The sequence below is a fragment of the Panulirus ornatus genome, chromosome 20 (genome assembly GCF_036320965.1).
Source record: "Panulirus ornatus isolate Po-2019 chromosome 20, ASM3632096v1, whole genome shotgun sequence".
In the NCBI taxonomy this organism is placed as follows: Eukaryota; Metazoa; Arthropoda; class Malacostraca; order Decapoda; family Palinuridae; genus Panulirus; species Panulirus ornatus.
The window spans coordinates 58,256,993-58,272,562 of NC_092243.1; the positions used below are offsets into that span (position 1 = coordinate 58,256,993).

At 39.0% G+C, this 15,570-nt stretch overlaps 1 protein-coding gene across 12 annotated transcripts in view; it reads left to right on the plus strand.

Annotated features, from left to right (window-relative positions):
* Positions 1-15,570, plus strand: part of Mo25 (calcium binding protein Mo25) — a 97,967-nt gene that overhangs the window by 28,591 nt on the left and 53,806 nt on the right. For all 12 annotated transcript variants that reach the window (XM_071675003.1, XM_071675004.1, XM_071674994.1 and 9 more), the window contains 2 exons: positions 11,393-11,534; positions 14,155-14,319. In XM_071675003.1, the coding sequence (XP_071531104.1) occupies positions 11,433-11,534; positions 14,155-14,319 (267 nt within the window). In that variant the 5' untranslated portion in view covers positions 11,393-11,432. The remainder of the gene's footprint in view (positions 1-11,392; positions 11,535-14,154; positions 14,320-15,570) is intronic.

Consider the following 15,570-nt stretch of genomic DNA (forward strand, 5'->3'; position numbering starts at 1 on the left):
ATGGGAAACATTGAACAAGTATGAAAAATGCTTAAAGATATTTGCTTCCATCCATCTCCTCCTCAGTGCCACCCCCCCCCCCCTTTTTTTTTTCTTTTTCTTTTTTCTTTCACCTCCAACATGTTTATCCTTTTAGGATGACTAGAGGGTATACATCTCAGAGATGGGGAATAAGGAAAAGGGGGATATGTAGGTGGTGAGAGGATGGAAAGGAAAAAGCCTTGAGTGTCTAGGGCCTAAACTTGTAGGGCTAGAGCAAATTGAGATGTCGTGGTATAGAAGGGGTGCTGTCACTGAGCTGAGCCAGGACCTATGAAGCAGTAAGGGGAAATCACAGAAAGAACTATGAGGCCTGGTTGTGGATCCCCAATCATGCTACACTGATCTTTCCTTGGTTTCTGTTGACTACTTCGTATTTCCTGTTCCTTCTATTGACAGCATGTCAATCCCTTGTCACATGCTGTATAAAATGCGTGAGTTAGAGTGAATAGGAGTAATGTGGTATACAGGGGGTGATGTGCTGTCATTAGGCTGAACCATGATATTTAAAGCAGTAAGGGGAAACCACAGAGAGGTCTGAGGCCTGGTTATGGATCCAAAGCTTATTCACTTATTTTGACCATATATTTGCTTTTCTTTGAGCCTTTATTCATGCAATAACTTGTAATATGATCTTTCTCTGGTGTCAGTCATCACTCTTTCATGGTTATTTTCGCATCAGTTGATAATAATATAATACCTCCTTTTTTTGATGCAATTTCTTTAACCCATGTATGGTTTAGAAATTACTTTCTTCTCTGTAAGCAGAATTGACCTTGTATGTGTGAAATCATTTTAGCTGTGACCTTTCTCTTGCATTTTTCAAGCCTAAGCATTTTTTCTCATTTTCTTTTACATTTCACCTTCTAAGTGATTCTAGGCTGTGGAAATGCACTATTTGAGAAGAGCATGTGGTGTGACTAGATGGAATAATGAAAGGATGTATGAGAGATGTTTTATGGCAGGGAATGCAAAAGGAATGAATTGTGGTAGAAAGGGTGAAATGTAATTCTTTGAGGTGGTTTAGGGGTGTGGAAAGAATGGAAGACTGGGAGTTTACATGAAGAGTATAGGATAGTACAGTTAAAGGGGTTGGTGTAACAGGAAGACCACCTGTGACATGGGCAAATAGAGTGGAGGAATACTGGAGGGAGAAAAATGGTAGAAGAATGCTTGGAATGGTATATGCAAGAGAGGCACATAAGGACCGGGATAAGTGGAGACTTTTGATGTGAGTTGCTGGAGGGGAAAGGGCATCAGAGATATAAATAGATAGATAGTGATTACCACATATTGCATAGATCACTTTTAAGCACACTATAGAATGAACCGTATGCAAACCCACTTGGCCCAGTCTAGTACACAGGGCTCTTGTTAACCGTTTTCACTTGAACTTGAAACTGAGAGTAAGGGGTTATTTTCAGTGTATTTTGTATATGATGATGATTACAGAGAAACACATTTATTCATTTTAGCATTAACATCAGTATGCTATAATTGTGGTCCTGATCTCTTGCTAGTTTAGCTTGAGACAATGTGGAGACAGGAATAACTTAAAAGATGGTAATTTGCATTTGTTATGTTATACAATACTCAGAATATGTCACTGATATAATCTTTGTCATTTGATGCTCTGATGTATCACTTACATTGTTATAATTTTTTGTTTGTATCGCTTCTTATGCTCTCATAAGCTGTCATCTTGTGTTCCAGCCCCTCTGACCTGGGCCAATGGCATGCATCAGGCTGCTGCTTCTTATAGCTATAGCATCTTAGTTTTGTTCAAAACAGCCATACAAGGACTGACTGTGTTGATACCTCCATCTTTCCTTGTACAGTGAAACCATGAACTTCTCTTCCTTTATTTCTCTTTCCTGCCTCCCATAACCTTTCCACTTATAAGACATGTGTCTACACCATCAGAAGAGCTCAGATTAATTCTTCATCCTTTCTTTTTTCTCATCATTATGATCATACCTTTTATAGATTGTGAGTGTGGCATGTTTATACCCTTGCCATGTCAACTGTTTTACAAGAAAGAGATGATATGCAGGAAGTAACCCAAATGAAGTTATTTGAAAATAATCTAAATGCAGTTGAAAACAAACTCAATTTTAGTAAAGCTTATTGATTACCTTATTAAGAAGATATGTTTGAATTGACTAAGTTTTAGCCATTTAAAAGTACAGTATGTTGAGAAAATAAGGTTTAACCCTTAAGCAATTTACTGCTACTGTCCCATATAAGTGACAGATAAATTGTATGCATGGCAGCACATACTGCCCTAAAACTTCAAACCCAATAGCTTGTCGTCCCTGTAGGTTAGGTCTTACAGTTTTTTTAAAAGGCTTTCCTCAGGTTTTATTTTGAACTATAGTGAATGATTTAAACATCTGTATAGACTCTTGTGCTTATCCCTGCATGCACAAAGAAAATTATCCTTAACAGAATGATAGGTAAACATTCAAAGGTAAGAAAAAAAAATACTCAAAAATATATATTGATACTTTTATGCTTATCTCAGTCATTGCTGATTCAGTGGCAGAGGAGTGTTTTGCCATGCTTGACAACTCCCACTGAGACAAGAGGATTTGGAGATGTTGTTCCTTTGTTTTACTTTGCTTTATTTCACTTTACTTATTTCATTCACAAGCAGAGCTTTGGTGGTGAACAGCTTAATGTATTTAGAAATATTTCTGTGCTCACACTAAAACTGAAAATGGGTGGTTAACAGTGGCTGGCTGGTGTGGGTAGAATACAAACAGCAACACTCCATTGGGTCCTTTCAAGGCTATTTGTAATCAGAGAAGAAATCAGAAACAGAGAGACTTGTTGGTGAAAATAGAAGAGCAAACAGATAATTGTATGAGAAATACCTGTAAATTTTACATGTAGCTAAAGGGTATATTTATCTGTTTATCTATATTTATATCTCTGATGCTCAGTCTTTCCAGGACTCCCATCGAAGGGATGGCCATGGCAAAAGAGCCTTCACTTACATGCCTCCCCTGCATATACCATATCACACATTCTTCCACCATTTCTCTTCCTATCAGTACTCTTCTGCTATAGAGTTAGTTATGATCTGAAACAAAGAATTGGTGAAGACTTTTATTAAATGACACCCCAGCTTGTGCCTTTGATTAGGATAAGCACTCCTTGCTTGGCTCCTTTCTCTGTTCCATCTTTTAGAAATTGAAAAAACTGTGAAGAAAACAAGATATAAAGAGTAATAAGTACTGCATCATTCACCAAGTGTGTTTTGACTATGAGACAAACGACCACTCACCATCCAGGATGAAGTGGAGAATTTCGAAATTATACACTTCTGTACTGTCCATGGTTATGTTACAGTATTTTTCTTAATATTATACTCTGCGATTTATTTTTATGTAGGGATTAGTGAAGAACCTAATTAATAGTATCAAAGCTGTTATTTTTTTGTATGTTAGTTATATTCAGGAGGAGTGCGAGATGGGTGGTGATGAGTGAAGTGGCGACATGTGCGCTTGTGTTTGCTTTGCCATTTATATCCTTCTTCGTTGTGGGATAATAATAATGATGATGATTAATACTGTATTTAGTCAATTTATGATACATTACACAAATTGAAACTGTGGATCCAGAGCTATGTAATAATACACATTCATTGTCATACACAAGGTAAAAGAAAGTAATAATGTAAAAGAACAGTAGCTAAAAGTATACATATACATAAAAAGACAACAGATTTGGTTCAGCATCTTCATCATACACCATCATCATTACTGTCACAAATTGTGAACAAATATCTTTTTGAGTTTACATGATTGTAGAGTTTAATACTTACTGGTACAAATGAATTCTTATTTCTGCCTGCATTTTTCAGTGGTAAATGCAATCTTTTGCCTGATCTTAAAAACACATAGGGGAGATATAATGAGGAAGATAAGCATAGATTATAAGATAAATACAACATTCATTTTTGACTTGTTTGGAATTTTGTTCTTTATTTACCATGCATTACTGCAAAGTAATGAATGATACACAGTTACTGTTTTTAGTTTTTCTTCTCTCAGAATGAGATGTGTTGATAAAACTGAGAAGCACAGTGAATTAGGCTAAACAAACAGAGAGTAAGGAATTACTTGCCTTGATAGCTGGTAGGCCTCAGAAGTATTACAATTATTTTGTGTGTGGTGTGTGGTGGATAAAGGCAGCAAGTATGAATATGTACATGTGTATGTATGTATATGTCTGTGTATGTATTTTTAACTTTTCCAAAAGAAGGAGCAGAAAAGGGGGCCAGGTGAGGGTTTTCCCTCCCAGGCTCAGTCCTGTGTTCTTAAAGCTACCTCACTAGCGCAGGTGGTGAATATGCATGGAAAAAAATGTATATGTATGTATAAGGTGAAATGTATATATATATATATATGTGCATGTGTGGGGATTTATGTATATACATGTGTCTTTAGGTGGTTTGGGCCATTCCTCGTCTGTTTCCTTACGCTACCTCGCTAATGCAGGAGATGGCGGTTAAATATAATAAATGAATAGATAAATCCTTGATCCAAGTAATTTTGTATGAATCATGATACAAAAAATGCATGATGTGATATGTAAATGAAAAGAAAATTCATGTAAAGTCATACAGAACAGCTGAAAAGTAATGTTAATCGTGAGCGTATATCTGGCAATGTTGAGCATTGCTGTGTAGCAGAATGTGCTGGATCATTGTAGTTATATGGTTGGATAGGAGTGAAACTTACGTCTATATTTGTTTTCTGCATTCTAACATAATCTTTGATGTTTTAAGAAGAAATGATAGAAATTCCCAAATTTTTAGGTTAGTGAGAAAAGTTTTGTGGATGTTGAAGGGACAGAAGCATTGGATGGAGGTGTTGGGGGAAACACTGGCTGGGAGCATTGGAAACATTGGTTGGAGGTGCTGGGCGAAACATTGGCTGGGAGCATTAGGTAGAAGTAGTGGGTTGAAATATTAGTTAGACACATTAGGTAATAGTAGTTGGTGAGAACATTAGGTAGTAGCCTCTGAAAGTACTGGGCTAGAGTTGGTGCTAAAGACTAAGAAGCAGCACTGGAGTTCACCTGCTGTGGTCACCCCCTTGAGGGAGTTGCCAGAAGGAACAGGCATCAGAGATAGATATGAAGTTGAAATATGTTGAGTGTCTCGAGATGCATTGCCATCTTCAAAATTGATTACTAAGAAGAGGCTTTCCTGGTAGATTTGCTTTTCTTCTTTATTGTATGGATGCTACTCTCATGAATTCCATAACAGCAAGCAACTGATGAAGTCCTAGACCCATACTCATGGTCCTTCAGTATCTTGAACAGGCACATGTGATCGGAGTACTTGCTGGATGTATAGGGATAGTGGTGACTGGTTCAAGTTGGAAAAATTATAGAAATATATGAGTGACAAATGTTGCATCCTTGCCCTTTGAATGCTAGCAGAGAACTGGTGCAGTAGGCAGCATGGCATTGTCACCTTTCTGCTTGTGGCACATAGCCATTTGGCTAACATTATATCACACAGCACATTTAGGTGCTCCTACAAGAGTGAAGATGTATTGAACTGCATTGTATTGCACCACCACTGTATTACTGATGGCAGATGCTCTTGTTATTTAGAGGGGATTGCTGTTCAGGGATATCGTTATTGTGAGGTTTTACTGCTTTTTTTTTTTTTTTTTTTTCAATTGAACCTGAATATAGCCCATTGTCACATATTATTTGACTTGACCTTGAGAGGGACTTTTATCCATGATCAAAACCCATGACAGAAGTAATTTACACAATCTTGGGGCTGATCATTTGTTGGATTATGAATTTTGATGGAGTATGGATATTAATACAGTTTATAGGATCTGATGATGGATCAAATGAACTACAGCTTATCCTGTGGAGTTTTTCTCAGTACTTAGAGACTTCCCATAACTAATGATATGCATTCTTTAGAAAAGTCCATTAGTTGGTATTACTTGATAGGCCGGCAACAACCAGGGAGGTATATTACCAATACTACCTGCCTGGATATCAGGATAGTGACAGCTGCATAGTGAGCCAGCACTTCACTGGTTTTTGCACTCCACTGATTCGGGTAGCTGTCTTGTCTTTCTGACTCGCCTTCACATGGACTACTGGCTTGCTTGTCACACATAACATTTGACAACACTTACCTTCCACAGCTCATTCTTCATAACTCTAGATTTTCATGTGGTAAGTGAGCGCTATGTGCTAGCCCTGCCTTTTGGCAAAATGGTAGGAGTATTGGATAAAAGTAGTAGGTAGGAGTATTAAGTAGAAATATTAGGTAGAAGTAATTGGTAGGAACATTAGGCAGGAGCATTAGGTGAAAGTAGTCAGTAGGAACACTAGGTAGGAGCCTTTGCAAACACTTTGTTAGATTTACCCTTTGACAGTAGCCTGCTACGGATGTGGCATATAGGCTAAGACATGGTGCTGGAGTTAACTAGTTATAGATACTCTATTGCCACAGCCATCCAGTTGAGGGAGTTCCAGAAGGGAACAGACATCAGAGATATTGATAGATAGAATGATAGCAAAAAATTCATTAAAAGAGGTTATGACATGGTGTCAATGTCATTTCATGCACTTGTAATTACTATGGAGTGGTCTTCTTCAGAAACAGTAATGGCCCTGCAAATGATATTTTAGTGGATAGAGATGCTCTGTGGAAGGTATTAAGAATATATGGTGTGGGAGGCAAGTTGTTAGAAGCAATGAAAAGTTTTTATTGAGGATGTAAGGCATTTTATCCCTGGGGATGGGAGAAAGAATACTTCCCACGTATTCCCTGCATGTCGTAGAAGGTGACTAAAAGGGAAGGGAGCAGGGGCCTGGAAATCCTCCCCTCTCGTTTTTTTTTAATTTTCCAAAAGAAGGAACAGAGAAGGGGGCCAGGTGAGGATATTCCCTCAAAGGCCCAGTCCTCTGCTCTTAACGCTACCTCACTAATGTGGGTAATGGCGAATAGTATGAAAGAAGAAAGAAAGTAAGGCATTTGTATGTGTAGGAAGAGAGGAAAGTGATTGGTTCTCAATGAATGTAGGTTTGCGGCATGGGTGTGTGATGTCTTCATGGTTGTTTAGTTTGTTTATGAATGGGGTTGTTAGGGAGGTGAATGCAAGAGTTTTGGAAAGAGGGGCAAGTATGCAGTCTATTGTCGATGAGAGAGCTTGGGAAGCGAGTCAGTCGTTGTTCGCTGATGATACAGCGCTGGTGGCTGATTTGTGTGAGAAACTGCAGAAGCTGGTGACTGAGTTTGGTAAAGTGTGTGAAAGAAGAAAGCTGAGAGTAAATGTGACTAAGAGCAAGGTTATTAGGTACAGTAGGGTTGAGGGTCAAGTCAATTGGGAGGTAAGTTTGAATGGAGACAAACTGAAGGAAATAAAGTGTTTTAGATATGTGGGAGTGGATTTGGCAGCGGATGGAACCATGGAAGCGGAAGTGAATCATAGGATGGGGAAGGGGGCGAAAGTTCTGGGAGCTTTAAGAATGTGTGGAAGTCAAGAACATTATCTCGGAAAGCAAAAATGGATATGTTTGAAGGAACAGTGGTTCCAACAATGTTATATGGTTGCGAGGCGTGGGCTATAGATAGAGTTGTGCAGAGGAGGGTGGATGTGTTGGAAATGAGATGTTTGAAGACAATATGTGGTGTGAGGTGGTTTGATCGAGTAAGTAATGAAAGGGTAAGAGAGATGTGTGGTAATAAAAAGAGTGTAGTTGAGAGAGCAGAAGAGGGTGTTTTGAAATGGTTTGGTCACATGGAGAGAATGAGTGAGGAAAGATTGACCAAGAGGATATATGTGTCAGAGGTGGAGGGAACGAGAAGTAGGAGACCAAATTGGAGGTGAAAAGATGGAGTGAAAAGGATTTTGAGTGATCGGGGCCTGAACATGCAGAAGGGTGAAAGGCGTGCAAGGAATAGAGTGAATTGGAACGATGTGATATACCGGGGCCGACATGCTGTCAATGGATTGAACCAGGGCATGTGAAGCGTCTGGGGTAAACCATGGAAAGTTGTGTGGGGCCTGGGTGTGGAAAGGGAGCTGTGGTTTCGGTGCATTATTACATGACAGCTAGAGACTGAATGTGAACGAATATGGCCTTTGTTATCTTTTCCTAGCGCTACCTCGTGCACATGCTGGGGGAGGGGGTTGTTATTTCATGTGTGGCGAGGTGGCGATGGGAATGAATAAAGGCAGACAGTATGAATTATGTACATGTGTATATATGTATATGCCTGTGTGTGTATATATATGTATACGTTAAGATGTATATATATATTTGCTTGTGTGGACGTGTATGTATATACATGTGTATGTGGGTGGCTCGGGCCATTCTTTCGTCTGTTTCCTTGCGCTATCTCGCAAACGCGGGAGACAGCGACAAAGCAATATAGATAAATAAATGAATATATATATACATACACAGACATTACACATATACTCATGTACATATTTATACTTGATTGCCTTCATCCATTCCTGTCACCACCTCGCCACACACAAAATAGCATAGCTACCTCCCACTTACATGTTGATAGACGCGTTAAAGAGAGACTTTTGGATGTTAATGTGCTGAGAGGTGCAACTGGAGGGATGCCTGATCATTATTTTGTGGAGGTTAAGGCGAAGATATTTAATGGTTTTTCAGAAAAGAAGAGAGAATGTTGGGGTGAAGAGAGTGGTGAGAGTAAGTGAGCTTGGGAAGGAGACTTGTGTGAGGAAGCACCAGGAGAGGCTGAGTGCAGAATGGAAAGAGGTGAGAGCAAAGGACCTAAGGGGAGTAGGGAAGTCATGGGATGTATTTAGGGAAGCAGTGATGGGTTGCACAAAAGATGCTTGTGGCATGAGAAGAGTGGGAGGTGGGCAGATTAGAAAGGGTAGTGAGTGGTGGGATGAAGGAAGATGATTAGTGAAAGAGAAGAGAGTGGCATTTGGACGAGTTTTGCATGGAAATAGTGCAAATGACTGGGAGATGTATAAAAGAAAGAGGCAGGAAATCAAGAGAAAGATGCAAGAGGTGAAAAAGAGGGCAAATGAGAGTTGGGGTGAGAGAGTACCATTAAATTTTAGGGAAAATAAAAAGGTTTTGGAAGGAGGTAAATAAAGTGCGTAAGACAAGAGAACAAATGGGAACATCAGTGAAGGGTCTAATGGGGAGGTAATAACAAGTAGTGGTGATGTGAGAAGGAGATGGAGTGAGTATTTTGAAGGTTTGTTTAATGTGTTAGATGATAGAGTGACAGATATAGGGTGTTTTGGTCGAGGTGGGTGTGCGAAATGAGAGGGTCAGGGAGAATGATTTGGTAAACAGAGATGAGGTAGTGAAAGCTTTGTGGAAGATGAAAGCCGGCAAGGCAGCGGGTTTGGATGGTATTGCTGTGGAATTTATTTAAAAAGAGGATAACTGTGTTGTTGACTGGTTGGTGAGGATATTCAGTATATGTATGGCTCATGAAGTGCCTGAGGATTGGCAGAATGCATGCATAGTGCCATTGTACAAAGGCAAAGGGGATAAAGTTGAGTGTTCAAATTGCAGAGGTATGCGTTTGTTGAGTATTCCTGGGAAATTATATGGGAGGGTATTGATTGAGAGGGTAAAGGCATGTACAGAGCATCAGATTGGGGAAGAGCAGTGTGGTTTCAGAAGTGGTTGAGGATGTGTGGATCAGGTGTTTGCTTTGAAGAATGTATGTGAAAGATACTTAGAAAAACAGATGGATTTGTATGTAGCATTTATGGATCTTGAGAAAGCATATGATAAGAGTTGATAGAGATGCTTTGTGGAAGGTGTTAAGAGTATATGGTGTGGGAGGTAAGTTGCTAGAAGCAGTGAAAATTTTTTTATCTAGGATGTGAGGCATGTGTACAAGTAGGAAGAGAGGAAAGTGATTGGTTCCCAGTGAATGTCACTTTGTGGCAGGGGTGTGTGATGTCTCCATGGTTGTTTAATTTGTTTATGGATGGGGTTATTAGGGAGGTGAATGGAAGAGTTTTGGAGAGAGGGGCAAGTATGCAATCTGTTGTGGATGAGAGGGCTGATGGCTGATTCGGAGGAGAAACTGCAAAAGTTGGTGACTGAGTTTGACAAAGTGTGTGAAAGAAGAAAGCTGAGAGTAAATGTGAATAAGAGCAAGGCTATTTGGTTCAGTAGGGTTAAGGGACAAGTTAATAGGGAGGTAAGTTTAAATAGAGAAGAACTGGAGGAGGTGAAGTGTTTTAGATATCTGGGAGTGGATTTGGCAGCAGATGGAACTATGGAAGCAGAAGTGAGTCACAGGGTGGGGGAGGGGGCGACAGTTCTTTGAGCATTGAAGAATGTGTGGAAGGCGAGAACGTTATCTCGAAGAGCAAAAATGGGTATGTTTGAAGGAATAGTGGTTCCAACAATGTTATATGGTTGTGAGGCGTGGGCTATAGATAGAGTTGTGCGGAGGAGGGTGGATGTGCTGGTAAAGAAATGTTTGAGAACAATATGTGGTGTGAGTTGGTTTGATCGAGTAAGTAACAGAAGGGTAAGAGAGATGTGTGGCAGTGGAAGGAGTGTGGTTGAGAGAGCAGAAGAGGGTGTATTGAAATGGTTTGGGCACATGGAGAGAATGAGTGAGGAAAGATTGACAAAGAGGATATATATGTCAGAGGTGGAGGGAACGAGAAGTGGGAGACCAAATTGGAGGTGGAAGGATGGAGTGAAAAAGATTTTGAGCGATTGGAGCTTGAACATACAGGAGAGTGAAAGGAATGCAAGGAATAGAGTGTATTGGAACGATGTGGTATACCGGGGTCACTGTGCTGTCAATGAATTGAACCAGGGCATGTGAAGTGTCTGGGGTAAACCATGGAAAGATTTGTGGGGCCTGGATGTGGAAAGGGAGCTGTGGTTTCGGTGCATTACACATGACTGTTAGAGACTGAGTGTGAACAAATGTGGCCTTTGTTGTCTTTCCCTAGCATTACCTCGTGTGCGTGCTTGGGGAGGGGGTTGCCATTTCATGTGGTGAGGTGGCGACGAAATGGATGAAGGTTGCAAGTGTTGATGTGTGTGTACGTGTGTATATATCTATATGTCTGTGTATTTATATGTATGTATACATTGAAAAGTATAGTTACGTCTATGTGTGTGTGTGTGGAGGTTTATGTATATATATGCGTATGTGGGTGGGTTGGGCCTTTCTTTTGTCTGTTTCCTTGCGCTACCTCGCTAACGCGGGAGACAGCCACTAAGTGTAATGAATAATATGAATAAATATTACTTTTCATCTAAGGTAAGATAAGATTTTGCCATCAGATGTCTTGATGTTGATTGATTCTTACGCCCACAGGTGATGGTGTTATAACAGGTGGGGGAGGAAGGCCATCGCGATGTCCCTTTTTCGCAAGAGCCCAAAGAGCCCCCAGGAGGTATCAAAAGCCCTCAAGGATGCTCTTACAGCTCTTGAACGATCTGACAAAAAAGCTGAAAAGGTAAACTGGAAATGAGTTTTGTTTGTTGAGTACACTTTTAGTTTTTTTTTTATTCTAACTGCATATAAATGCAGAAAAGTATAACATCCCCCATTAATAGTCATTAGTCTATATTGTTGATGGCACTGATGAATGCTTTTTTATATGTGATTGATTTTGATGCAAGTATTTGACATTATTTGGTTTTGCACAGCAGTGTTAAGTGGTTCTTTTCTAAACTTGATTATGTATTTGATATTATAACTCTGTAGCTTGGCCCTTACTGCTTTTTTTTATTTGCCATATGGTGGATATTATTTAAAAAAGTGCAGTGTAGAACAAGCAGTCTACTTTGCATCTCTATGGGAGTCATGTGTTAACAGTGTTAGTACATTTTTAGGCAACCTCCCTTTCTTAGCCTTTATACAAGTACTTTTCACAAAAGCCATTCGTTTACCTTAAGGTTAAAGAACACATTAGTGATAATACTGTTGTCATGCTTGACCCTTTTAATCTTACATATGTACATGGTATTCTTAGAATATGGGTCTTACACAAGTATTAAATATGTGCTGATTTTTTCCCCCTCCTTTTTAAATGTGGAGCAGCCATGAGCCATGTATAGATACCGTGCCGCCATCAGTAATAAATCACCCTCAGAAATTTCACACCTGTCAGTTCCCCCACAAATGCAGTAGTGGAAGGACTCATCAGAGCATTTACCTGGGAGACAGAATCATAAACAAATGGTGCTGTGGAAAGATGTAAGATGCAGTTTTGATGGAAAGTAGTGATTTAGAGGATTATGATTATGATAATTTGTGTGGGTCATGTGATGACAGTTAGCCCAAAACAGTAAAGCCCTGAAGTTTAGGGCTCCATTATGGGGGCTTATTAGAGAAATCAGAAAAGCATTTTAGTCATATCAGTTAACAGGAAATATCAAGAACAGTTAGATCAGGGAAACTTAGCCTATTTAGTGCTTTACAGATAATCATACCACGTACCAACTGTTGGTGCACTGTCTGGGTTATTGCTGCTGACTTGACAGATTATGTCAACACACAGCTACAAATGCTCATAGTTACGTAAATCATGGAAGTATTTTTATTATTAATATTATTTTTTTTATTTAAAGAAAAAAAATATATTTTATTATTTTATTATACTTAATCGCTGTTCCCCGCATCAGCGAGGTAGCACCAGGAAACAGACAAAGAATGACCCGTCAATTCATATACACATACATGTACATAAACACCCATACATGCACATATACATACACATACACAGCCATGTACATGTTCATACTTGCTTGCCTTCATCCATTATTATTATTATTATTATCTTATCGTAATTACAGTCCTCCTCCTTATGTAGACGTGGTACCCAGACAGTTACTGGCCATGAGTTAGCACAGGCCCAGTGGTACCCAGACAGTTACTGGCCATGAGTTAGCACAGGCCCACCTAGGGTTCAGGTCTGCATGGTTTTGAATCCTGAGTATGGTAGTCAGCCCACACCCAACACTGGTGTTTGTCATCCCTTAGAGTATGATAAGTAAATTGGTACCTGGCTTTGGCTGTGGTGTGTTTTTAGGATAAGGACATAGTACATATATACAGGGTTAAGAGATGGCAAAAATGAGTGCAAATTTCTCTCCTCATAATATGCTTTTGGAAATTGCATATAACTTTACATAATATATAGGTATATTGCATATTCATTTTGGTGTATATCTGAAAATTACTGTGATAAAATACAGTAATTTTCAGATATATACATTATTCACAATTTGATATACAGTATTGTTTATTCATTGCACATTGACTTGAGCCTTCTGCACATATTTTAGCCTTCACTTGTTCTAGAATATTCCACCTATTTCTCTGTATTGATTTATGTGTATTGAAGCCAAGATTACTTTTTTTATGATCAAAATCATGTTCAACATCCACCAAATGAAGAAGACGCATTCTGTATAAATTCAGCTCTAGTTTCTGTCTGAACCTGCATAAATCTGATAGCAGTTGATTAAGGGTTAAGTGACTGAAACACTTGTAGCAAGGCACTCAGACTGTTATACTGCTATGGGTGCTTAATGGGATTACTGCTGCTCATGAAGTTTTGTGTTTTCTTTTTTAATGTATATATTTCAACAGTTGATTTCATAGTCTTTTTTTTTTTTGTGTGGAAAAACTTGGCTGCAGGGAATGTATCAGATAACAATGAGTTTGTAGAAAAGAGCCCTGTGTTTATAGCTCAATTTCATGGTAACTTGAAGTACTAAATAGAAATTAGAAGTAGATATGAATGAAAGATTATCCCTTGGGATGGGGAGAAAGAATACTTCCCACGTATTCCCTGTGTGTCTAAGAAGGCGACTAAAAGGGAAGGGAGTGGGGGGCTGGAAATCCTCCCCTCTTGTTTTTTTTTTGTTTTTTTCAATTTTCCAAAAGAGGGAACAGAGAAGGGGGCCAGATGAGGATATTCCTTCAAAGGCCCAGTCCTCTGTTATTAACGCTATCTCGCTAACGCGGGAAATGGCGAATAGTATGAAAGAAAATGAATGAAAGATATACTATATCAGATTCATATTCATGTAAAATAGTTATCAGTTGAGTTTATATTTCTTTATCAGGCACAAGAGGACACTAGCAAGAGCCTGACCCAAATCAAGAACATGCTATATGGCACCACTGACTCAGAACCTCAGGACATTGTGTTAGCACAGCTGGCACATGAGTTTTACAACAGCAATATGCTGCTACTTCTCATTCTTAATCTTCACAGAATAGACTTTGAGGTGAGTTGATAAAAAGTTTATGATTTCACATTAGTTTGCCATTTCCAGCTTAGTGAGATAGCACCATTAACATACACTATCTGTTATGTATAATGCACCAAAACTAGAGCCCTCCATCCACAGCCAAGCCCCACAGACTTTGTGGTTTCCCTTACCACCTCATATGCCATGGTTCAGTGCATTAACACCATGTCGCCCTCTATGTACCACATCGCTCCAATTCACTCTTTCCCATGCACACCATTCACCCTCTTATACTTATGTTCAGACATCAGTGACTGAGAGCATCTTTCATTTCATCCTTTCCTCTCCTTGTTGATGAAGGTGTTAAACATACAAGAAATAAAACTACAGTCAGAGAATAATAAGAAAAATTAAAGTGAAGAAGATGGAGACACCAGGAAATATAACAGAAGACTGTGTTACTAGCAGACCGTATTAAAGAGGTAAATGGAGACTTTTTGATAAACGTGAGTATAATGAACCCAAAATGTGCTTGCAGGCACTCCTGTTTGGATTTTTTGATGCTAGAGGATGTTATAAGAATGATGAACGTTGTTATGCTCCCAAGAAGTTTGATACGAACATGTTCAATATCTACAAGAGGGCAGGAGCATAAAGTAGTAGCAAGTTAGAACATTATGCAGGACATTAGGTAGAGACACTAGTTAGCAGTCAGTAGGAACATTCAATGGAAGCCTGTGCAGTAGGAACAGCCCTAATCTGCTTCTCTTATCTGAATTACCAAGAGTGCAAAAAAAGTAAGAAGTGTAGTGTAGATTTAAACATCCAGTAACAGTGGAATATAAGGAAAATAAAAGAACCAAAATTGGAGACAATATTTACAGACTTTTATAGTTTAACAGTAATGGAAAAGATGATCAGTGAATGACATTGATTATAGAAAGAGAAGATTTATTGTATAAGGTGAAATATGATTACAATCAGTGGTCATTATTTTGGTAAGGTAAAATGAATGGTGAAATATGTGCAGTAGTAATTCACTCGATACTTGGGGCTTACTATTGCACTTTTTAGTGCATAATGCTTAAACGTTTAGAAAAATTCTGCAAATCATTGTAGTAATAATAGTGCATGGAAAATACTTCTGAAGTGAATTTTGTCATTGTTTTGGGAATTTATGTGAAATTATCAGGTTAGATACATTTTTTAACAAAAAACATGAGGTATAGGGGAGTGGTGAACAAGAGGGTGATATCATGCATAGAGCTGCAGACTGAGGAGAGCAGT